The sequence below is a fragment of the Protopterus annectens genome, chromosome 1.part1 (assembly GCF_019279795.1).
Source record: "Protopterus annectens isolate FY-2018-M chromosome 1.part1, PAN1.0, whole genome shotgun sequence".
Classification (NCBI taxonomy): domain Eukaryota; kingdom Metazoa; phylum Chordata; order Ceratodontiformes; family Protopteridae; genus Protopterus; species Protopterus annectens.
In genome coordinates this window covers 1,768,574,168-1,768,600,650 of record NC_056726.1, presented here as the reverse complement: position 1 = coordinate 1,768,600,650, position 26,483 = coordinate 1,768,574,168, and the positions used below count along the sequence as shown (strand labels likewise).

General features: G+C 37.8%; 1 protein-coding gene across 1 annotated transcript in view; it reads right to left on the bottom strand.

The window, feature by feature from the left end:
- LOC122812120 (ficolin-1-like) overlaps positions 1-26,483 on the bottom strand; it is a 418,766-nt gene that overhangs the window by 391,619 nt on the left and 664 nt on the right. Inside the window, exon 2 of the mRNA XM_044084413.1 lies at positions 16,943-17,068. Coding sequence (XP_043940348.1) covers positions 16,943-17,068 — 126 coding nt within the window. The remainder of the gene's footprint in view (positions 1-16,942; positions 17,069-26,483) is intronic.

Genomic DNA, 26,483 nt, shown 5'->3' with positions numbered 1-26,483 from the left:
GTGTGTGTCCCCAGTTTTAACATAGGGGCATTGTGCACAACTTCCACACTTGTGTGTACCCCTTTTGCCAGGGTTGTAGTTACTAGCCTTACTGGTCCCATTTTCCAAAATGTTCTTAATAGTACGCCCATTTCTATAAACACATTTAAGAGGCTTATCAAATATTTGCTGCAAGTCAGAAGTGCTAGCAAACCTGCTCCATTCTTCCTCTGTAATACTTCTGACCAATCTGGCTTCCCCGTCATAGGTTATTACCAGGACACTATTATACACATTCTCTACCTTAGCATCAGTTGAATGAATGGTGTTCAGATCCATAGAATGGTTACCAAAAATGGGGGCAAACGTAGTTTTCCTAGCTCCTAAAACTTCCTCATACACTTCTGTAAGTAATGATTCTGGGTAACCCCTAGCTCTGAACAACTCAAGAAGATATTTACTTTCACTTAAAAAGTAATTATCATCAGATGTCATTCTACTGATGTGCACAAACTGGACTTTTACCACACCCTTCTTCTGGTAATGCGGGTGTGCACTAGTGTAGTACATGCATGAATTTGAAAAGGTCATTTTTCTATACACTCTTGTCTTAAAACCCCCATTGGTTTCATTAATACAAACATTTATATATCTCATTTCATCATGATCCAGTACATAAGCAAACCCTTAAAAATTCAATGGTGTTTGATAAATATTTAAAAAATTCAAAAAACGTATCCACAGGCTCTTTCCAAAACAAACAAATATCATCCAGAAAATGACCATAAAAGCTCCAACAGTTGTTAAAACCACAGTTAAAAACAAATTTCTTTTCCCAGTAAGATAAAATAATATTAGCATAATTGGGGGCACAGTGGGCCCTCATGGCCACACCTCTTAATTGTTTAAAATATTCACCCTCAAAAAATATAAAATTGTTTTTTTAAAATTACATCCATTAATATTAAACACACATGACAGTCATTCTAAGTAATGGCAGTTCAATCAATTAAAACTTCTTCCAACCATTCCAGTCCCATGTCATGAGGAATGGAGGAAAACAAATCTATCACATCTACTGAAATAAAAACAAATTATCTGAGAAAAAAACAGAATTTAATTTCTTCAACAGGTCCCATGAATCTTTTAACACATTTTCACCCCTCCTAGCTAGTTTTTTAAGTTTTGAATCCACAAATTTTGCTAAAGGGGTGGTTACTGAACCCTCAGTTGAAACAAACTGGCCTTAAAGGTGAGCTGTTCATGTCCTTATGGACCTTGGGGATCCTGAAAATGGATGGAACCCTGGGTTTTTCTACATGTAGAAAGTTGTATGTATCACTGTCAATAAGCCCTTCTAACAGTAAATCGTTGAGGCATACTTGTATTTTTTGTATGCTATATTCACCTCATTCAGTGATACTCTTACATACTGTTCGTCATCCCCCAGGATATCCATCATTTTCCCCTCATATATTATTTTGTCCATTAAAACAACACCCCCACCTTTATCTGGTGTCATAATTCTCAGTTTTTTGTTATTTCTACATTCGTCTAATATAAAAAGAAACTGAAAGACAAGGGCCAGGAACTGTAGTCAATTTTAGTGAATTCAGTTACTAGTTAGTAAGTACACTGCCTAGATGCAAGCAAAGAAGATTCTAAGAGAGCCTGAAAGAAAATCAACAAGAAAATATGAAGAGCAAGTCCTGAGTGGGAAGAATACTGCAGATGTTCAGCAAAAAAGTATCTCAAGCTCCAGCTTTGGTACAAGCTATGGCTTCCAATAATTTAGAGGAAAACTTAAGTCAAATAAATGAAACACTGAAGGAGTATATCAACTCAAATAACAAAAGGGCTGGAACATGGAAGAAGTTTTAAAAAGATATTCAGATGAGCTGATAAAACTGCAAAAATCAGAAGTCAAAACAAAGGAAATGCTGTTTGAGTATGAGACTTCTCAAGAAGAGATATTTCCAAAAACGGTAGAATTAGAGGACAGAGCATGTAGGGAAAATCATAGATTTATTGCTGTACCAGAGGGACTAGAAGGAACATACTGTATTAATTTTATGAAGGCACAAATAAACAATTGGACGGGTATTCCACTGCAGAATCTCAGAATTGAAAGTGCACATTGTCTGTATGCTCCAAACCTGGCCATGAGAAAGCAGCCAAGAACTGCATTAGTAAAATGCAATCCTGCCAGCAAAAAGAGTTGATCCTGACACAACTGTGGCAAAATGGTAAAGTATTAAAACATGGAGATAGTACAGTGTTTGTGTAAAATGATTATTTACTGTACATCAGGCAGAAGAGAAACAAACTTATCCCAGCAATTAGGGAATGTCAAGGGGCATGTATGAGATTGAAGGTGTTGCATCCAGCTGTCTTCATTATATTTTTCCTGGAAGATCAGTCACTTTTTGATGCAGCATGGGCTAAGGAGAAGATACCAAAGTTTGTTCAACAAAAAGTGAGCCATCCAGCAGAAGAGAATTCTGCTTCTCATTCTTCTAGCAGTCTAATCCTAATACATGGTAAAATTGGTCTGAGACATACCTGAAGAAAATCAATTAAAGGCTCGGTCAAATATATTTTACTAAATGCAATAGGTTCACTTGCAGGCAGGTTGAAGAACTTTTGTGTCTTTGGTAATAAATAAATTAAAATATTGTGGTCTAGAGTCTAACATTGTCAGTTGAAAAGAGAACGAAGAAATCAAACCTTTGACAACCAAATGTGCTAAAAAATCTGTTTTAGGATATTATTTAGTCAAGTCCACGGGTAACATATAGTACTTATCATCTCTGTCTCTTTGTAGGATTTTTCAAGGACAACCACTCCACCCAGCTTATCAGCTTTATTAAGAAATAATTTTGTATAATTTTTAAAACCTCATAATACCTTGCACTGTATAGGAGGTTAGTTATGAGAACTGTTCTTATAGAGCTCAATCGAGTTATTATGTAACTCTTTCAACAAAGTCATTTCAAAATCCATAACAACAGAGTGTAATTGGAGAGCAAAATAAATATTTTCATAATGTTTAATTGGGACTACCTCAAAGGTATCAACAGCATTTATGCATTTACATCTATCCTTAAAAAATCAGTTTAAGATTCAATTTTCTACATTTCTAACTATATTGAACAATCCTAAACTCCTTAAGTCTTACATGAGCCTTAGATGAGGGCAAGGTAGTGCACACAGCCTATCTTGACCTCACCAAGGCTTTTGATACCATCCCCCACTCTGGAATTATAGATAAACTCACTAAACTGGACATAAATCCTCTGTCACAAGATGGGTGGCCAACTGGCTCACTGACAGAACCCACACAGTAAAAGTAGCTGACTACAAATCCAACTTCAGACCAGTGATGAGTGGAGTATCACAGGGTTCAGTCCTGGGTCCTCTCCTGTTTGGCATCTACATCTCTGAAGTGCAGGCTAACACAGAAGGTCTTTGGCTAATAAAGTTTGCAGATGACTGCAAACTGGGAGCCATAATAGAATCACAGAATGATGTAGACATTCTACAAAAGGACCTCACAGAAACAGATGATTGGTGTAAAAGTCATGGTCTTAAGCTCTTTGCCAAGAAGTGCATTGTCATCCCCTTTGTGAAAAACTTGGTACCCATGAACTACCACATATGCGGTAGCTCACTAAACACTGAAAGTGTGATAAGAGACCTTGGGACACAGGTGGACAGTAGTCTCTCCTTTGATAACCACATCACCACAGTAGTCAGGAAATCCTTTTATGTGGCACACCTCATCACAAAAGGGTTCTCTAAAAAAAAGGAAATCATTGTTCCTCTGTACTCATCCCTCATCAGACCCATTATAGAGTACAATGGTTCATTTGGCATGGATACCTACAACAATTGGAAAGGCCACTGAAATACCTCACTAAGAGGATTACTGGCCTCAAACAGATGCCATATGCAGACCATCTTAAAAAAACTCCAGCTCTACTCCATCGCATATTGCATACTCAGAAGCGATCTCTGCCTAACATACAAAGCTATGTCAAACCCAGAGCTGTTGGACATGCTACACTTAAAGAAATCCCAATCTTTCCGAACCACACGCTCCAGGGACCTAAACCTTGTCACCACAATAAACAGAACATGCTGGAGGGATAGATTTCTGTCCCAGAGATTTCCCATACTCTGGAACAAACTACCCATTCATGTCAAGGAAAGTTCCTCATTGGCTCTCTTTAAGAAAAATCTTGACAACTGGATAGGAAATAGAAAATTTACCCCGGGGATCACTTCTGTGGCACTGCTTGAGAGGGGCTCAGGAAAATAATTTTCTTGGGTGGTGAAAGCCAGGGAACCTTTTTGGCTAGGCTTATATAGGCCCCAGGGCCGATAGCCTAGTACCTACCTATGAACCTATGTTCAACAGTGACATTACTGGCGCAGCAACAAGGTCTGAAGCCAGGTAGATTGTCATGCCGCACAAATAGACCATGGTCTCCCTGTAGCTCCCTATGCCATTTCTGACAAAAACAGAAGGTCTTCATAGCCTTCATACTTCTTTTGAGAATTCCCAGACAGGGTATTTGAAAAAAGAAACATGCAAACTCATTCAGTACTCCCATAGCCTACTTTGATAAGGAAGATACTGATTCACCTGTGATTTCACCTGGAAAACACAGCTGTGGGGACATCTTAGAAATGATAGGTCTGAGAAATGGTCTGGCTCACTAACCCTGTATCATTTCAGAGGTCAACACTGCAGAAAGCTTTCATGTCTAGTCAGGATACTTCTTGAACACCCTCTTCAGAAACTGTATTATTTGGATTAAATGTCATGGCACATATGAAAAATGGTAAGAGAGTGTAAGACTCTTACTACTGTTGGTAAACAGTTCAAACCATCTCACTGTTCCTTCTACAGAATGCAAAGAAGCCCTTGCAAAATATGCTTCAGATGTAGATAATGCATTCAGATTAGATAATGCATAAAAGAAAACTGGGTGTGTATATGCCCATCTATAAATACTGTTGTGCACACTGTCTACCTAGATCTGGCTAAAGCATTTAATACAATATCCCTCTCAGGTGTTGTCAACAAACTTATACAACTAGGTATAAACCCCTTTATAACATACAGGATAGCTGGCTCATAGATAAGATCCAGGAGGTTAAGATCAGTGGGACCACCTCCACAAAGAGGCTGGTCACCACTGGGGTCACGCAAGGCTCTGTGCTGGGCCCACTCTTCTTTTTTGTCTACTTTTCTGAGGTCAAATCCAATGTCAAGGACCTCTGGCAAACTGAGAGCAGTCATTGAATCCCCCCAAGATGAGAACACCCTTAAGGAAGGTCTAACACAGTCAAATGTTTAGTGCCAAAGAAATAGCTTAAAACTCAGGGCTAAGAAATGCATATAGGTTCATAAGTTCATATGTGTTTACTAAGCTAACAACCAGAAGGAGCTTTTTAAGCTTAGCCATGCATCCCAAATCTCTGACAGGTTCTGGAACCTATGATAAGTGTAAGCAGGGGATTGGAAGGTAAAACATTTACAAGCAGCATCCTGGGAGATGAACCATTTAGAGGCTCCCTGTGTCCATTAGAGACATAGATGCCAAAGCTAGAGATGAATTTCCTATTCCCCATCCAATTGTCCAAGTTGCATTTAAATTAGGTTAAGGAGGAACACTACTTCTCATGGATGGAGAGCCTGTTCCAGAAAAGGAGTAGCCTCTGGGATATATACCTGTCTCTAGCATGTCCTATTTATATCACAGGCAAGGTTTCAGCCTTTAGAATGGGTAATTCTGGTGTTGTTTGTTTTGCAAATATACAGGAGGTCCATCAGAGGGGCGTCTGACAATGCACTATATGCTAGGCATAGATCTCCACTCAAAATCCTGTAGGAGACAGAATACAGGAATAGGGCATAGGACATGTTACTTACACCCTGTACTCCTTTAGTGAGAAACCTATGTGGAAATTCAAATTGTTGGATATGCCAGGTTAGGTACATACCAAAGGGGGCATTGTACTCATTGATAGGTCTGATGAATGCCAAATACAGTGGAGAAATGACTTCCTTGGACCTAGATGCCATACTTTGTTTATAAGTTGCACAACATAGAATGATTTCCTCACTACTGTACACACATGATATTCAAAGGCTAGATTACTGTTATGTGTGTCCCCAAGTGCCTGACTCCTGGATCAACTCTTAGGGGTGTGTTGTCAATGTGATAGTTACCAGGGGGGGATGGCTTCCCAAAGGATACTATTATGCATTTCTTAGCATTTAGTTTTAGTCCATGGCTCTGACACCAGTTGTTTGTCTGTGTCAGCCCTTGCTGGAGAACATTTGTGCCAGTGGGCGATTCAATGATAGCTCCTAATTTGCAGACGTCTGCAAATTTAGTCAGCCAGAGACCACTGACATTGGCCTTGACTTCAGAAAAATAAATTCCAAAAGGGAGCAGTGCCAGGACTGATCTCTGAGGGACTCCTCTTGTGACTGGCCTCTTTGTAGAGGTGGACTGCCCAATTCTAACTTCCTAGGTCTTGTCTATGAACCAGCTGGCTATCCACTGGGTAACATAACTGTCTGCACCTAACCTTTTAAGTTTGTCAACAATACCTGAGTCAAGTATTGTGTCAAATGCCTTAGCCAGGTCAAGGTAGGCAGTGTAAACATTTTGTCATCATTCATTGCTTTGGTGACCTTCTCAAAGAAGTCCACCAGGTTGAGTAGACATGACCTGCCCTTGATGAAACCAAACTGGGTGAGATCCAGTATCTGGAGTTTTCCTATGTCATTATTGATAATTTCCATGATAATGCTTTCCATAGCTTTACATATGTCACTAGTGAGACTTATGGATCTATAGTTGCCAGGGTCTGTAGATGGCCGACATTTGTTCAGAGGGATGAATGTTGCTTTTCCCCATTCATGAGGCACAAAGCCTCTTTGGGGGCTACAGTTAAACAGCAATTTCAGCTATTTAGAAGGCTTCCTGTAATATTGTTTGGGCCCATTGATGCAGTGCTCTTGGCCTAAGAGAGAACATTAACAACCTATTCCCTAGTGATATCAGAGGTAGTTATATTTGATGGTGTTTCCTGAGGGAAGGTTGCAGAAAGACAGGAGTAGAGTTGGAGCTGAATTTCTTGGACAGTAGGTTTTCTGTATTTGTTCTGGCTCAGTATAGGTGGTTCATTAACAATGAGCTCCACACACAATTACGTACTTCCTTTGAGATTGCGGACATAGCTAAGGAATGTCTTGTGGCTGGCCTTGGCCTGGGAAGCTAAATTGACCTCAAATTTGGCTTTGGTAGACTTCATTTGTTCACTGAGTTCTTTGTTTAGTTTTGATGAGAGTGCTTTTATCCTGTTGTAGTACCTTTTGTGAAGTCACCCACAAGTCAGTATATGGGAACTAAGTAAACTAGCCTTTGACCTACGTGTTTACAAGGTAGTAAGAAAATCATTCTAGGTTGCTCAAGTTATAAGTAAGGCCATGTCATCTAGGTCCAGAGAGGTCATAATACCACTATACTCAATGTTCATCAGACATGTCATAGAGAATAATGCCCCTTTTGGAATATACCTGACCAGGCACATCCAACAACTGGAATGTCCACAAAGGTTCTACACTAAAAGAAAACAAGGAGTATGCAATATGTTCTATGCTGATCACCACAAAGCCCTGTTCCTTTACTCTGTATCATTCAGACTATTGAAAGGTGATCTTTGCCTGGTATACGAGCCATCCATGGACTTTGTTTGAATGAACCTTTTTCACATCCACAAAACAAACAACATTAAAACTACTAGAGCAGAAGACTTTATTTATTTATTTATTATTTATTTATTTATTTATTTACTTCCAGTTTGAAGACCAGGGCGGGGAGGTCCACTAGGCTCAAAGAGCCCGTTTTCAGTGGAGGCCCGGGGAGAAAAGCTCCAATAATACGTAGTATAATCTCAATAATATAATAAACAATGCATAGTGGAAACAGAAACAAGATCAGCAAATTTTACATATAAAATAGCAAAAAAAACTGAACAAATGTTAAACAGTAGCTTGGAGAAGGATGTGCGCATATTTACATATTTAGTGGTAGAAAACAGCGGTGAAAGGTTAAATTAATACACTGATATAGAAGTAACATTAGCATGGATGAGTTCTTTATGCATGAATAATAGCATAAGTTAGATTAATACAAAGGTTTAATCCTCTGAACTGGTATAGAGGAAATATTTACATGAAGGCAGTACAGAGGGTTAAACAATAGTGTGTAAGGAAGAACGAACTTTGTGTGTAATAAAGTATTTATGTGTTGAGCAGCTTAGGTAGGTGGACTGCAATTGCATTTCCATTTTTGGGAGAGGTAAGAATGCAGCAGGGTTTTGAAGTGTTCAGCATTCTCAGAAGTTCTTAAGGATGGAGGGAGAGAATTCCATTTCTTGGCGATGGAGAAGGATAGCAGGAGCTCACCAGCGGGACGGTTTGGTTTATAAACAGAGATTAGATTTTGGTGGGTAGATCTTAGAGTTCTGTTAGGGGTGTATAATGTTAAAATGTTTGATAGTGTGGGACATATAGTTGGTTTGAAAATGAGCTTGTGGGTGGTGATGAATTGGAGGTAGTCAAGGTAGTTTGGGAGTTCTAGCCATTGCAGCTGGTGGAGAGGTTTACAGTGATGAGTCGTGTAATTGGAGGTGGTGGCAAACTTTGAGATTTTATTGTAACAGGATTCTAGTTTAGAAGAGCTGGAGGAAGATAGGCTGGTTAGTAGGGGAGTGCCATACATTAGTGAAGGTAGTAAGAAGGTAGTGGCGAGGGTCTGTCTTGTTGATGGGGAGAAGAAGTGGGAGTTTCTATACAGCATGCCAAGTTTCTGATGGGTTTTCTTTGTATTTAGCTGAATATGGGTATCAAATTTTAGTTGTTCATCAATAGTAACTCCAAGAAGTTTAGCAAAAGGCTAAATGTTGTTTGTGAAATAAGTATGATATGTTGGAGAGACAGATATGTTTATCAGAATATTCTCATTCTCTGGAACAGGCTCCTCATATATGTAAAGTAGAGTTCCTCTCCAACCTTATTAAAGTGCAACATGGACCAACAGATAGGTAATTAGAAAGTCTCCCCTAGTCTGGCACCTATGTATTTGATGGACAGAGGCAGTTAGTAGCGCAAACCCTATATAGTAATATGAAGAAAGATGATCTGCATTTGCTGTGGATCACTTTATCAATAGCCAGAAAATGTATAGCTAGAAGATGGAACTCTAATGTAGCACCCACAATGGAGGAATTCCTATCTTCACTGAAGAAATGCATACTAATGGAGAAAAGAACTAAAGATCTAAGAACCTTTCCTAAGCCATTGGTTAATAGTCCATGGTGGAAAGTTTTGAATTTGATTGCTACCCTACAGATGGAACCAAACTCTTCCTAACTATCATAGTTTACATATTAACTTATTTAATTACACCTTTTTATCTGAATCCATTTTGTCAGGCTGAATGTTGCTGTTGTGTCTTTCGTCTTTTCCCAGTTAGGGGTCGCCACAGTGGAACTCCGGTCCGCTAATGATTGGCAGTAGATTTTTTACGTGCCGAGTTGCCAGCCCTGACGCACAACCTTCAATGAAGGTACGCCCATTCACGCATGTCTCCATGCAGAAGACTCTCTAGCTGAGAATCGAACCAGACAGCGTCTTACTGTGAGGTGACAATGCTACCGCAGCACCACCACTGCAGTTAGCTACTGAATGTTATGAATGTATTAAAATATTGTGTTATTTAATCAAAATAAAAATCATTTGAATAAAAAAAAAATTTGGGATATTTTTGGATTGCATGGCTAGGCTTAAAAGGAGCCCAGTGGTCATTAGCCGTATACATGCATGAACCTAGGAATTCCCGGATGACATGTGTCCTGTGCCTTCTATCTCCTTTTCTTTCCAAGCACACTATCTTAGTTATTGGTCCAATATCTCCTCCTTGACCGGTACCTCTGCCTCGCCCTCTTTTCTTCTGCCTGTTATAAGACATTCTCTCACTTAGTAATATTAATCCTCCATTTCCTCCCTTTTTCTCCCTCTACCAAGTTATTTTTCAAATGTGTTTTATAGCTGTTTAGATGCTGCTATTAAATAATGTTGCTCTGTTTAAATATTGTGTATTTGTTGATTACATATTTACCTCTTTTGAGTACTTGCATACCTCTGTTTACAATGTTCTTTCTTTTGTATATTTCTTGATTGTTCCTCACCTACCCATCTTTTAGCTAATATTAACAGCTGGTAATTTTCCATGATTTTTCCTTGAAATCACACTATTCTCGATATCTACATGCCAAGTTTTACTCTAACTTATAACTTACTCATATTAGAATAACCTTGTACCTAACTATGTATTCATTACTGCAGGTAATAGTCAAAACTGTATTCTATTATCTGTATAAGTTTTTACATATGTATTTTTTTCTTACTGCTTAATGTCTATATCTAAGATGTACTTTTTGCTGCTTGTAAACATCCCTGTCTCAACTTTATATTTTAAAAATCTGTAGAGAAGTTTATTTCTTCTCAATGTTAATGTTTTTTCTATTGTATATAATCAATGTGGAGCTTTTCTCCCCAGGCCTCCACTGAAAATGGGTAATCTGTAACCAGTCTGACGTTCCTGGTTATGAATTGTCAAATAAATAAATAAATAAATAAATTGCTTGTATAGTCCTGTTTTACTATTTTCTTTATGGAATTTTTCTGGAGCTTTTCTCCCCAGGCCTCCACTGAAAAGGAGTAGCTTTCTGTGCAGTTGAACTATCCAGGAAAACAAATGTAATAAATAATTAAATAAACAGTTAAAGCCACAGTAACAACAATGTAGGCAGAAAACTTACATTTAAGGCAATTTTTACCAATGAGAAAGGCCTCAGGGCAAAAATTCTCATCAGATGCAGTCCTCCGGGTTCATAGGTTCATAAGAGATTACTAGGCTAATGGCCCAAGAGCCCTTACAAGCATAGCTATATGTATCCCAAGTTTCCCAATTTTCAATAGCTAGGTGAACAAAATTCATAGAAGTATGACCTTTTGCTATGGTGTCTAATACTAATGGCCACTATCCATGAGGGACATGGGTGCCACCCCAGGATTAAATTTACTATTGCCCATCCATTGATCTAGGTTGTGCTTTAAGTGGGCCAGGGCAGGGCCTTGCTTCATGTGAATAGGAAGCTTGTTACAGAGAGGGGTAGTGTTTGAGAATACATCTATCTCTCCAACATGATTTATTTGTGTCTGTGGCTAGGTTAGATCCCTGGAATGAATGACCCTCGTGCAGTTTGATTTACAAATGTGTAACATTTTCATCAAGGCCAGATCATAGACTGTCCAGTAAGCCAGACACAGATCACCCCTTAGGAGTCTGTAGAGGACAGAATACAGTGATAGGGCTTCCAATTTTTCTGCATAAGACTTATTTTTATACCCTATTACTTCCTAAGGTCATTCAACCTGTGGCAGATGTCTAGTGAGGTACGTGCAAAAGTGTGCATTGTACTCAGTTATTGGTCTGATGAGGGCTGATTGTTTCCTGCACCCCCCTTTACAACACCTCTTGGCAGTAAGAGAGTATCTGATCCTGCTTTTCTAGTTTGTGTGAATAACGTTGAATCTGGCCATGTCTCATTTATAACTTGTACAGCTGCCCTCATTCACAGACTGCAGTTTGTACATGCAATTATTAAGATCAAAACTGACAAAGGACAGAATTTTGCCTGTCCAAGTCAAAGTCTCATCTCTTCTTGCTTTTTTGGCATCCGTAGCCAATCTAAATCTCGAGGTGCTCAGTCTCATGGCAGTGTAGACCCTCATGGTTCCTCATGCAAAATACAATAGTAGAGTTCTTCAGTGGATCCTTTGGGCCCAGTGGCTTTGGTATGCATTTCCTCTTATACAGAAGACCCATGTCTCCCAGGCTTATAGCCATTACTTTTCATGTTGGGTGGATCTTAGCAATTTGTTTATTTATTTATTTATTTATTTACTGGCATTTGTTTACTGGGATAGTCCACTGGGCCATGAAGAGCCCATTTTCAGTGGAGGCCTAGGGAGAAAAGCTCCATAAAAACATAGAACATTTAACAGAATTAACGATGTGAAAATTTGCATGAAAATATAGCATTTTACAGAAAATGTAACTATATAAGATTTACATGAAAAATAAATGCAAAGGCAAACAATAGCAATTAGTTAAAATAGTGAGTATACTTAAATGCATTCTTAAGATTAGTGGTCTATGAATAAGACATCAGCCTCTGGAGCTGGGGATTGTGGGTTCAAGTCTCACTTAGGTCAATAATTCACTACCAGAGGAAAGTTGGCATAATGGTTAAAATATTTACCTTACAGACACAAGGTGCAGGGCTTGAGTCTCCCATAAGTAAATTGGGTAGGCCTTAAAAAGGCCCACAAATGCAATTAGCCTAGTACTAATCTATGAACAAAACATGAAAATGGTACATTATGCAAACAATTACAATATAGTTGTAGTTAAGTTATCTCTAGAGACTTAATTAATAGAGAAATTTGAAATATGAGTATATACAAGAAGAAGATGTCAGTCAGGTTATAAAGGGAGGAGGTTTAGTACAAGTACAGATCCAGTTAGCAGAGAGGTGTTCACGCAAAGAAGTTTAGAAACATGATTCTGAGTAGTTCAAATTGCTAATGGAAATTCTCCCTTGACAAGCCTTTCTACCTACTCTCTTTCTTGGTGTTCATCACCATGGAAGTATCAGTCCTCTAGAAGAGGGACATTTCAGAAGATAAACAGTTCAAGGTGGAATAGGCAATGCAGAAGATTTATGGCACATCAAGAAGCAAAGGGGATTCATTATGAGCCCCTAGGTTGGGAAGGTATGATACTCAGAGAATGGGTGTTGCACAACAAACATTTCCTTGTCACTGTCCACATTTTACAAGAGTCTATTTACTTGATGGAAAAGCTAACTTGATGTCTACTGCTACCTACTGAGTGGTCCCTCAGCACCTCAATAGCTTGGAAGATTTTATGGAAATATAAAAAACCTTGCTTTGATTTGTTTGTTCCGCTTTGATCATGACCGGTGCAGCAATTATTTCTTCATAATTATATCACTGTGGAAATCTTCAACAAGCACAGTGGCCAATAAGTGGACAACTGGACTTCTTTACACTCTTACCCCATTTCATCCTTTGATTGGCTTCATTAGTAAGTCAAACCTCCACTTGTCATTTTCATAGCTTCTTAATGGCCTAGCAGATCAGGTTCCCTCATCTTCTTGTTCTTAAATCGTATAAGAATGTTACTGATCTGTACATTGGGCAGGACTCGCCAAGATCGTTACTCTATGGCTTGCCATATGACGTCTCCATTTCCACTATTTACTAGCAGTCCTTCTTTTTCTGATAATGCAATTGTGATTTTGTCATTTTCTCAAAAGTCCAACAGAAGGAATGTGTATGGGGACAAAAAGATAAGCTTTTTGGGTAAGACTAACCTCAGGAGTAAGGAATCTGTTCCTGCTCCTACTTCTACTCAAGCAATATCTCATAAAACAATTTTGAAAGTGGGCTCAATTTTCATCCATTAGAGTCAATCTGGCGAACATTTTTCACTTTTATCAAGGCCAAATATCAGATTACTTAACTTTACAAATAATCCTGTAGGAAGCCAGACTAGAAGAACAAAATCAATCATCAGGTTGTATTATTCAAGTAATAATAATAATAATAATGATAATAATAATAATAATAATAACTTTAATTTTATTCAGTAACAGACATGTTTTTAACAATATACAATGTCTTCATCAGTCTGAATGTTAGTACCTCAACAATCAAGATCCTTCTTCCTGTGTAGGGTGGCTGTGAGGGGTCTATATTATAACACTGAAGTCTTAAAACTTCAAATGTTATAATATCGAACCCTATACACTGACCGCTGAAAATAGCGAAGCTGCAGAATATTGAATACTTTCCTAGGGAAAGTATTTGGTGGGCCGTTTCTGCAGCTTCACTATTTCCTCGACTGTGGAGCGAAGGTTACTGCCGGGTAAAGGTAAGTGTGTGAATTAAGGTGAGTGTGCGATAGGGACTTTAGGGTTAGGGAGCGGGTAAGGTGAGTGTGCAATAGTTAGGGACCTTAGGGTTGGGAGCGGGTAAAGTGAGTGTGCGGTAGTTATGGACCTTAGGGTTAGGGTTGGGTTAAGGTAAGTGGATAGCTAGTAGTGTATGTATGGTTTAGTGTAGGGTTTTGTAAAGTGTATGTGTGTGGATTATTTATTTTGGCGTGCTTGTGTAGTGTGTATGTTTGTTGGAACAGCAAATGTTTTCCCTGGGAAAATATTTGCTATTCTGACTGTTTGATTTTATGGTCTTTCGATCGAATGGGTTCGATATTATAACATTCAAAGTTTTAAGACTTCGATGCTATAATATAGGCCCGGATGTCAGTGTATAGCAGTGGCTTGTATATTTTGTGCTGTGCATTACTGCCATTCCTATTCCCAGAGAGGTCATTTCTCTGGTTGACAGATGAGCATTGCATGTTAACGCCTTAAATAATCTCACAGTCATTCATTAGCCATAATGATTTTCTGGACATGGGTCAAGTTGGTCAACAACCTGGCTGCATCTCTAAGCAGCCTCAAATTCTGTAAATTTATCTTTCCCTTTCTCACTCCTCCCACCAGAGGTTAGGAGAAAGATACCTTAATTCATCATTGGTGGCATGGCCAAAGTTATGTTTCCCTCCATTTCTTTTGATGCTGATGTTTACACAGAAGGCCAAACCTTTCAAGGCTAGGATGATCCTCATAGCCTCCTTTTTACCAAGGTAGATATTGTTCTTTTTCCTTTGTCAGTTTCTTCTCTAACCACTGATGATGCAGTTTACTAACAGTATGCTGTGCTCTCTCTCATCCACCAAGGTAACTTTATTTGGATTTGCATGATCTAAAACGGAGAGATTGGCTGCTACACTTACTGAAATTAACACATTCTCATGCTTTTTTGACGGGATATTCTCTACTATCCCCTCCTTCTAGACACCTTCCTTTCAAAGAATCATAAGGATAAGTGAATGAGACTGTCTGTCTGCATACCAGACCAGGAGTTATGCCCATGTTTGATTCCTATTCTTCAGGTTTTGCTGAATATGTTGGCTCAAGACCTGGTTACTCACTAACTAAAATCCATCTTCAACCATATCTAACTTCAGTGGTCATCAGAATTCTTTCATGTTAGCATGCCTGAAGGGATACAAAGCTTTTTTTAGAAGCATATATTGTTAAAACATCTCTCGAGGAATGCACTCTTTCCATTGGACAGATACTTTATGCTAGAGAATTTATCCCTTTCTTCCTTCAAACCAGTAGCTTTGGCTGAAACAAAGTTTCTTTCCCAACAGACTTTGTTATTGGTAGCTGTTACTCTATCATTAAGAATGTTGCATATCTAAGCACTTTTTGTCTAGTCACCTCATCCCTAGTAGATATTTTACAAAGACAGGTTCTGTTGTACCAAGCCATCCTTTACATCTAAGTTGACAACATACACAAATATGATTCATCCATCAGTTTTTCAAGTGTTCCTACTTGAATGTTCAAATGGTGGAGAATATCGATTGCATTGTATAGACATACACGGGCAACTCAGATGCAACATGGACATAATTCATTCTACTTGTAGAGGATACCATTTATTTGTTTCATTTTAAAATTAACCAAAAGGTGAGTGACTAAACCATGTTGTTCCTGCTTTTTATCTAACAGATTCAAAGGCTATGGGGACAAAGATTTAAAGACTATGTCCCTTCAGCAAAAGCACACAGAATGATTAACAAATGATGATTTCCTTATGGCTGCTATAGATGAATGTCTTTGTTATTAAATACAAAAGTAATGGGTGTTTATCATAATGACTGACCTGTTGCACAAGGTTTGTCTTTAGTAACAAACCCGATCTCCCTCCAGCCTATCTTTGGTTCCTTATCTGTTGTTTGATCACAATGTGCACCACAGAGTTTTTCTTTAGCTTGATCACAACTGCACAGAGATATCTCTCAGGTTAATTATGTGATAGGGGGAGGAGCATACCTCTCAATATCTGAACATTAAAAACCATAGCAAAGGGTCAGAAAGAGGACCTCTTTCTTATTTTTCACATCAGAACACATTTCTATTCTAGACCTTATATGGTTTGGTGATAAGGAGTCATTGTATAGTATAGGCTTACTTTATTTATTTAATATGATATGTACACTTAAACAGGTCTGACTTTGTGAAGACCATCAGGAATTTAAGAAGATTAAGGCTAAATCTGAGGGCCAAAATCATAGCAGCTGATAGGTATGGGGTGGAGTTTCCAGAATAGGAAAGTTTTATTGCTTATCAGTCTTAATGCCTGCAATGGAAGTCCTACAAATTACTGAAGATTGACCTCTTCTTATTAATCTTTCATTAGGGCATGTAGTCATAAAGCCAATTAAGTCATGACTGATTCCAGGAGCTTAAGACTAAATTCTAAAAAACAGTTTTAAGTCTGTAGAAGTATACTGCAGTGATATGCCAGCATTTAGACTTTGTGTTTAGCTAACCCAACAAATTTTCATTACAAAGATTAAGTAACAGGTTGCCTACTATACTGCTATACTGCAGTTTAAATGTTTATCCTAATAATGTTTTAACTACATTAGAAATTATAACTACAATCTACATATCTGCATCATCTGCAAATGTACTACGCCAAGGCATATCCGTGGGATATGAAACATTTATTACAAATTTATTGACAGCATTTCACCCAGCTAATCAAACATACATATTAATGACTACTGCTCATACAGTTTTCACTTTACACAATGAAAAAGAATAAGATAAAATAAAACAAGATTATTATTATTAATTTTACCTTTGCTTCCTATTAGTCCTGGGTCTCCTTTGCTTCCTGGACTCCCATGGGATCCAGGAATACCAGGTACTCCTGGAGTTCCAGTAGGACCCTGAAGAAATGTACAGCCACATGATGTTTTTACTTCTGCAAATTTAAAAATAGAATACGCACATGTTAAGTTAGATAATGAATTAGCCAACCAAAAATGTCTATGTCTATACATGCTTATGCTATGTACTTTGCAACATAAAAAATCACATGACATAGAAATATGAAGCTTCATCACACCTATTGTGACTGGTACACTTTTTGAGGACAGCCTTTCTGGTGATCTGATTGTGAGCTGCCTTCCCTTCAGTAGATTTGTACTTCATAAAAGGTATAGTTATAGTGTACTGCAACAGGAAGATATGACTGTGGAAGCTGAACTGCAAATCCTCCTCTGGGAAGGCATCAGTAAAGATCTTGGTTCTGAGGCTTCCCATTAAAACATATACTAGGAAAACAGGCTAAAAGCTATAGACCATAGATCACAAACCTATATCCTACTTTAACAGGAAGATATGACTGTTGCAGATGGACTGCAAATCTTCTTGTAGGAAGGCACCCAGTAAAGAGTTTGTTACTGAGGCTTCCCATACAAACATATACTAGGAAAATATACTAAAATCAATACACCACAGATCCCAAAAAAACAAATTAGTTATTTGGACAGGAATAAGATGGATTAAATAAATAGCTTTAAGGGACTGGATTTCTTGAATGTCAGTGACATGGATTTCCCAAATTTGGCACAGCTGTAAATTTTACATAAGTGGATATTGATATGAGAAAGAACAAAAAACAGATGGATCCAAAATCAGCCTCAAAATTACCACCATCAGTAACACAGATGAGCATATGGAATTAACTGTTTAGAAGAGAATTAGCAATTTCTTACATTTGGTAGGACATGTGTCATATAAAGTTAAACAAATTGCAACTAAAATCCTATATGTGATGAAACAGGACAGCAGCAGCCACTGCAGGCCTCACTGCACCAGAGTAGTATATTGAAATCTGTGATCCTATTGTTCAGATAGACACACATCTCTTACTGTCTACCTCACTTCCTGGATGGATGCTCCATCATTCTTTAACTGCCATGCTGAGACCTAAAATCTAGCAGCTGCTTGGCTGCGTGATAATGTGGCTGAAATATCTCACAGTAGTGTATTACAGATGCTCCTTGTTATGTTATCAGCTGTAGGTCAAACATGCAAAATCTCTGTCACAAACATTCTCTTGACATAAAGAAATTACGATGACCTCCATGTAAATGAAGAAAGGATTATTATTTCTTTATTTAAACATATGGTGTTTTGTTATGCTTTTAAAATGGCACTTCCTTCCTTTCAACATATTTAAATAGCTTTCCTGAGTACTGGTCGGTATGCTGGGAAAAAGCTCCACCTTTAGGAGAAGCATGTTTTTCTGCCTTTTTGGAAGTGGGTTTGCTATAAATCCACTGGCTTCACTTCTGCATTGGTGTTATGGGTTTTTTAGTTTTGCATGCCTGGTTCTTTCTGTGTACATACTGTGTTTGCCTATCTATCTCTTTTAGTGGAGGGATCATTTTGAACTGTGCTTTTATATAAGCCATTTATTGAATTTTGCCCACACAGACTGATTTAACCTCCTTTCTGGAAGGATTAAGGCAACATCTCCAGCTTTCCTTTAATGGATGAAAGTACAGAAATTCTTTCAGCTACATCCAGGAGGATTGCCAGTAAGATACGTACTGCCAGTGATGTGAAAACAGTGTTTGGGGATCTGCAACATACAGGGATGGGGACAGATTTTGCTCCAGTTTATGCAGATTTAGCCATGTGATATCTTGAGCATGCTTGCATTTATGATAGTGGACAAAATGTTTTTCATCACCACATGGATATGTGAAAGAAATTTGTTGGCTCCTTTGGACTGGTGCTATCCTAGCTGTGCAAGCCTTTGTAAAAATTTTGAAAGATAACTGGATAGGTCTGACTTTTACTATTAAGTATAGCTTTTTTACAAGTGATTATTTAAACGTAGCTGTGACTGAACTTACTGAAGGGTCCATAAAGACATTTCTTTATTGTAAACATCTCTAAAAATAATTTATATTTTTTAGCATTTTTAATTAATGAACTCAGATCTTTTTACAATCTACTAAAGATTGCTTTCCACATAAGCAGGTTGCTGTCCCCTAAATAATAAGCATCTGCCTTCTCAGCCTTAATAATAGAAACTATGGCTACACTATTGGCAAGATGTACCACAATGGAGTAACAATCATGTAATTCACGGCATGCAGTGTCTTAAATAAATAAGCATAAGAACTGCATGTTTTGACAGACTAAATCACAAGTTATTTCCAGTGAGTAAAAGATTACTTTAAATTTTGCCTATTTAATGAAGTAAATTGATTTTTATTCATTAAAAATAAACCAGCATTTCATTTTTATTGTATAGCATAGCAAGTTTAATAAAGATTGTATACATTTGAAGGTATATTCATTATTACATTTTATCACCAGCGACTGGATTATTGAGCAGACCAGTATAATCAGCTAACACTAATCCCATCAGAAAATACAGATTACTAAAACACTCTTTGTGTACAAGGAAAGAAACAAGGTGAATACATACCTACACGCACATGCATCTACAGTCAAACATGCATGTTTAGATGCATGTGTGCATGTTGAACAAAGACAGATATACACAGGTACACAGACACACAAATGCATACACACACAGAAACACATGCACATGAACACACGTGTAGACATAGGTTTTGATATGTAGTTAGACATGCAAAAAAAACAATGGTTCAGTCAGCAAACATGTATGTATCATGTTGCTATTCCTGTGTAGTGTATTAATGTAACAGAATCTAATAAATAAGAAAATATATATTTTGGGGACCACCTGTGTGGCTTAATGAACTCTGGCTCTGCTGTCATATAAAGTACTAAATTATTCTTCTATCTGCCCGAGGCATTTTACAACCCTAGCCCATAGTTTGTGTGGCTTACGCCACTTAGTATGTATGGGGAACTATAGTAATCCCTGGGGGTATATCTGCTCTCTCCCATCCATTGGTCATTTCTTTTCTTGAACAAGGGCCAGCGAGCTGCTCTGCCTCACATATTTTATTTATTTATTTCCACAGCATTGGGTGGTCTTTGGTGATCCCTCCCTCCCTCCAGCAAGCTAGCCATTATAGTTTTAAGTCTCCCGCATCTCTCCCTCTCTGTATCTAGATTTTTTTTGATGAATTCATCAAATCATATTCATCAAATGCCTGCTTGACATGGCCTTGTATGTTAGGCAAAGGTCAGCGATTGTGCTGTGTTTCTAATTGAATAGAGCAGTCAGTTTCAGTCGGGCAGATGTTTGGAGATGTTTGAGACCCTTTTCCTTTTGGTGAGAACTTTGTGGCTCTGCTGCTGCTGCTCCAGTCTGTGCAAGACATTGAGGGAGGCATTTTAACAATTGTCATTGGTCTGATGATGAGTGATGATAGGGAGTATATGACCTCCTCTTCCTCTTAGAGAATCCCTTCATGATAAGGTGGATGATAAATGTAGAAGGTCTTCCTAACTACTTTAGCTACTTGTCGAATGACAGATCACTATTGGTAGCTAGGGGTCCCCCCGTCCCCATAGGTTCCTGAACTTTTTTGCTTTTACCCACCTATTTGGTAGCTAGTTTGTTGTTTTTGTTTTCTATAGACCCTCATAAGCATTTTTGGCATTTAACTTTAGGCTCTGGCTGGGCAGGCTGCTGGCTGTTTGTGACCTTCTTCTATGGAATTCTGTGTGTCACGATTGTGTTTCTACTATATACTACTTCTGCAGTGCCAGCACATCTCCTCCCTCTTTACTTGTGCTTGCTCCTGTCTGTGCCCGTTGGAAAAGTAGATGGTAAATGAGGTAGCCCCCAGAGGACAGCAGTGGTGACAGACTTGTGACAGGCTTTGAGTCTGACTGATGAGTAGCAGCGGGTTGACTTCCTGTTTTCTGTCACTCAGCACTTTTGCCTAGGTGAATTAGTATGTGTTAACCAATGGGTTTATTATGATGATTTCAATGATACCCGAAAGGTGTTATGGTATCGAGGCCTGGCTGCCTTCGAGAGGTAAAGAGGTAGGCTGTATGGACTGCTTTTCAACCAAGTCAACCAATGATCTGCTCAAAAGTGAAACCAAGCAGGATTGACCAAGATGGCTTGGCAAGATCCAAACTCTTTTGGTGCCAATTAAAGTCCGCAAATTCTGTATAGTTTTGGAAAGCTTGCTATGATCCTCAGTCGCCAGAATGGGATCTAATATCAGAAGGTAAGGGGGGTAATTGCAGGGTGAAGTGGGAATTTCCCAGGTCGGCGTGGGCCTGGGTACAGTGTGAAGAGGTAAGACTATGATTAAATCAGTAGGTAAAACTATGATAAAACAGCTGTCCCTGGCTGTAGGTTTAATTCATCATTGAGTTAGAGGGTCCCATGGATGCTGTGTTTTTGCTTGGAGAGAGCAGTTTCTCCTTTGGGCTTTGAGATGTTGGGGGGGGCTGCATCACTATGGTATAGATATCTCTCTTGGGGGGGGGAGAAGTTTGCACTGAACCCCTGTCAGCAGTATGTTCCTCCCAGGTTTCTAACTATAGCTAAAAAGAGCCTGATTGTCTTTTGAGTTTTTTCTTTTTTTTCTTTTTTTTTCTCTCAAAATTTGATGATTTTGATTTCTTAGTTTATAGTTTAGTACTTAAAGTGATCAAGGGTGTTTTAAAGTTTTTTTATTTTGCTCTATCTTGTGGCTTAGAAGGAGAACTCTTGGAACAGACTGTTTTGCTAGAGCAGACACAGCCCAGACATGATAAATGTACAGACTTTGTTCTATACATCAAGCCCAGAGTAAATCTTTTTAGATGAAACAGCTGCTTTATGAAAACAAAAGTCTGAAATAAGTACTTAACCATATTTTGTGCAATTGCATATGTGCTCCAAAGATAAAAGTCCTCAAAAATACATTGGTAAATCTACTTTGTATTGATGTATTTTCATTCTTATACATGCAAACTCTTTTACATACTTTATTAGTTCATGATACTTTGCAGATCTGCAAGAATTTAAGAAAGTTACCATGTAAATTAATTTTGAGTTTATGTCATTGCAGTTTAAACTCTGTCTTTTTTGTTTAATTTTTTCCCCAGTGCACCTAACACCCTGCTTGTTATTAATCAAGAGGTCCCTTAGTTCTGCATCACAGGAGATTGAACCAGTCACATAGCAGCTATCATCCGGGTAATCCCACCCTACTCCCAGTGACTGAAATACATGCCACTGACACAAAGGCATGCTATGCCTTCCCCTTGACCCATGTAAGTTCCTCCACATAGGAAAGTCACCATATGAACAGAGCTTGGCAGAGCCATTTACACATCTCCAGACCATACATTGCATGCTATACACCTCATTCTCCAGTAAGTGGCAGCACTGCATTGAGTTGGAACACCACCTTTCCTACGTGATAGGTGAAGCATCTTTAGCAGCTGACTTCCATATTCTCTTGCCACCTCTACCAGCACCTGAGTCACTAGCCTATCTCAGGCTGTCTGAGTCAGAGTTAATTCATTCCTCTGAAGAACAAGATAGTTTTTGTAGCTTATACTCAGCCTATAGCCATAGCATTCTGATCTGACATCATGCTGTGAAAAAAGTTGCACCAAATGTTAGTCTGTGTTCGTAGGCAGGGTTATGGTAACAGAGACTCAAAACAATAATTTAAATTATGATATAACATAAGCTGCTTCTAATAAAGTATGAGAAAAGAAAATAAAGTCATTAGTATGTTTCATATTTACTTATTTATTAAGATGTCAAATAAACTTGTCCAAGGGCCGTTTTCAGACAAGACCCAGGGCAAAGACATGTAAAACATACAATTGTTTTAATTACAAGTTATTCTAGATAACATACAATGAAATCTTTATAAAGATGATGTAGGCAAAATAAAAAAATGAATTATACCAAATGATATTGTCTTTCTTGGCAGTAATCAGAGTAATTATCAGAAAGAGCACTAAATATAAAATATGATTAATTTTTGAGTAAATCTCTCTCTCTCTCTCTCTCTCTCTATATATATATATATATATATATATATATATATATATATGGTAAGGTTAAAGTGGGTTCAGTCAAACCCACTTCAGTCGAAGTCCGTAGGCCAAATAGCGACAATGTCAGGTTTATGAATCTCACCCCTATCTCGAGCCATGTTAAAGCCCATTCCGAGATCGAAGTCGAGTCATTTTTCGACAATGTCGGAATTCGACGTTGTCATTTTTGCGGACGTGGGTTGATGATCCCATCATTCGATGAGGTCCAGTTCGACCTTACCATAGTAAACCATATATATATATATATATATATATATATATATATATATATATATATATATACACACACACATTATATATATATATATATATATATATATATATATAAAGAGAGAGAGAGAAAGATGAGTACAGTTAATAAGGCAGAAAGTATGACAGGCCACATAATAACCAAAGTGACCAGTAGGTGTATGACAGGTGTCACTGTCTCATAGTGTTCACTTCTCTGGTTTGGTTCTCAGCTGAGGTGCCTCCTGTGTTGTCTGCATTCCTTCACTGTGCCTGCCTGCAGCTCTGTATTCTGAGCCGTAGGTTGTCACTTGCTAGGTAAAATGCCATATACTTGAAAGGATTGAAGCAAAGTTTAGACATCAATTTTAAGGTCCTTCCTCATGCTGGCTGCCTCATGTGCTGTGATGCACCACCCTTTGCATTGTCTTCAAGTAAATTGATCTAATTTCTCTGCTCTGAACATGTTGTGCAGGCCTGGAATGAGGACTGAACCCCCCCAAAACACCAGTTATCCCTTTCCGGCCCTCTTTTAGCTGCTCTGAAAATTAAACTTTGTTCCCTGTTTCTACCTACTTCACTCATCTGCACAGCCTGCTGTCTCTTTTCATTCCATTAATATTTGTATGATGCCCACTGTGTGGAACTAAGGCACATGCTTAGCTACCCTTCAGACAGACCACAATCACAGAGCCACCCTTCTGCACCTTCCTGCTGAGCCCTTCATAGAACAGAATATTACTGTTGTCAGTCCATGATAGACATCTTTGATCAGCCTGTTTTGCACTAGGAACTTTGAAAGCCTTAACCTTAGCATAATTTCCATATGTTTGACCACCGATAAGGTCAAACTGGGTCTAGCATCTTTTGGAGAGGCCATAACAGGTTCTTTAAGAAGTCCTGCTAAAACCTAATAGCTGTACACACACACACACACACACACACACACACACACACACACACACACACACACACACACACACACACACACACACACACACACATCCACACGCATTCTTTTGACTAGTCTATACTGAAGCAATCAAGATAACTTCAGAGTATTGGACACTGTTGAATATACAATTGTATCTCTAGTGCCAATGAAAGGTTTACTTACACCACCAATTATTTGTCCAGCTGCAATGCATAATTCTTGTATTATACCATAATGGTAACCTTACCTCAAGACTATTTTCTCAAGTGATTGGCAATTAATTGGCTAATACCCCTTTTGTTCAAATACAGTTTATAATGTTTGATCTGGAGATGGTCATGTAGTTGCAGGCAACAGAACAGAGAATAACTTTAAAAAGAAATAAAGAGAGGGTACTTTCACAGGACAGCTTTTCTTGTCTGCACTCCATGTGCTGGTTGAGTTGACTTCAGCAAAAACATTTAGGTCCCCACATAACCTGCTACAAATCAGCAAGGCAAGTCAAGGAAAAAAATTTTCTGCATAATTAACATTCATCTTGTAGCAATACATAAGAGTACAGTTTTAATGAGATATAATAACAGCTCACACTATAAGAGGGAGGGGACAACAAGGAGACTCAAGCATTCTGCCATTGTTTGCCAGTTTCATCATGGTGGACATGAAGTATGTAAGCTGTCAGACTACTTAAAGAATCAGAGAGTAATTGTTATCTTATAACAAATTATTGAGAAAAAGAACACTGTCTAAATTTCACCATACAATGTAATTTAAGGATATTTAACAACTATGTTTTACTATATTTTTGTCAGACACATAAAACATGAATAGGTTAAAGAGATATTGTTGTATACCAAAACAGAGTGAACAAGTTGAAGGTGATAAAACAGTATATATATATATATATATATATATATATATATATATATATATATATATAAATATATGTGTGTGTGTGTGTATATGTATATATATATATATAAATCTATGTACCAAAAATAACAAAAACAACGCATGCAACACCAGTTCTGTAAATTATAACAAACAAAAATAAAGAACACACAAAGAGCAGTTTAGTAAATCACCCAAATTATCTAACATTACATTAAATAATTTAGGTGATTTACTAAACTGGTTCTTTGTGTATTCTTGGTTTTTAGATATGGCAAAAACAACATGAGGGTAATTACAAATGTGATAATTACACTGACTATAACTTTTTTTTTCATATCCTAATTATGCATTTTTTACTTATGGGTTAGTGGAGGCATTATCTACACAAAAGTATCCTGCCACTAAATTACTCATCCCTTAAAGTTGGCAATAATTTGTGCTGTTACGCCATGACCAAAAAGAAGACATTAATTTCCCAGGATATAAATAAATATGTTTCTTTTTGTGGTACTATATATGATAAACATTGAATGATGATAAGAAATGGTGTGCAATGTGGACATATGTTATATGGTTTATTATATGACTTGTTGCACAGACTCAGGAGTTATGGCTTGGTGAGAACTGTTGGTTACCTGTAATGATATATTGACTCACAGCTTGCTGTTTAGAACAGGTGTTTGAATACAATTGTCCTGAATATTTAACTAAGATGGTTTCTGTGTTGCTGCAACTTACACAATGGATTCATGCATTTCTATTCTTTATGGAACCATTTTCCCAGCAAGATGATATTGTGCTTACTTTAGGTGGGGGGATATAATCTATCCTGAAGCTTGACATACATCCATATAAGTGCTTTTAATGTTTACAAAAATCAGTGGTATCTCACAAAGCACTGTATCTGCACAAAACATCTACACTGACTTTGCGGCTTTGTTGTATGTATCCTACATAAATTTTAAATGATTCACCAAAATTTTTAACATCCCGTTCTAAGGCTTACTGACAGAAATTTCATTATTACATTGAGCCATATGTATATATCTCACAGTAAAATAAATACTTTTTTATCTGGGTGGTAGAGAAAATATAACGCAAACCATAAACTGATTGCATTGCTTTCCAAGTTGTAACCTAGCCACAATATTTTGTTTAACTGATACTTGTCACATTCCCTTGCACATATCTACAACTAACAGCTGTAAGAAAGTTAAACTTTATCTGAATCCCACTCAGATTTTCTAAGATGAAAGCAGGCATGGGACAAACTACCTTAGCAGTATAACAATACATTTTCAGA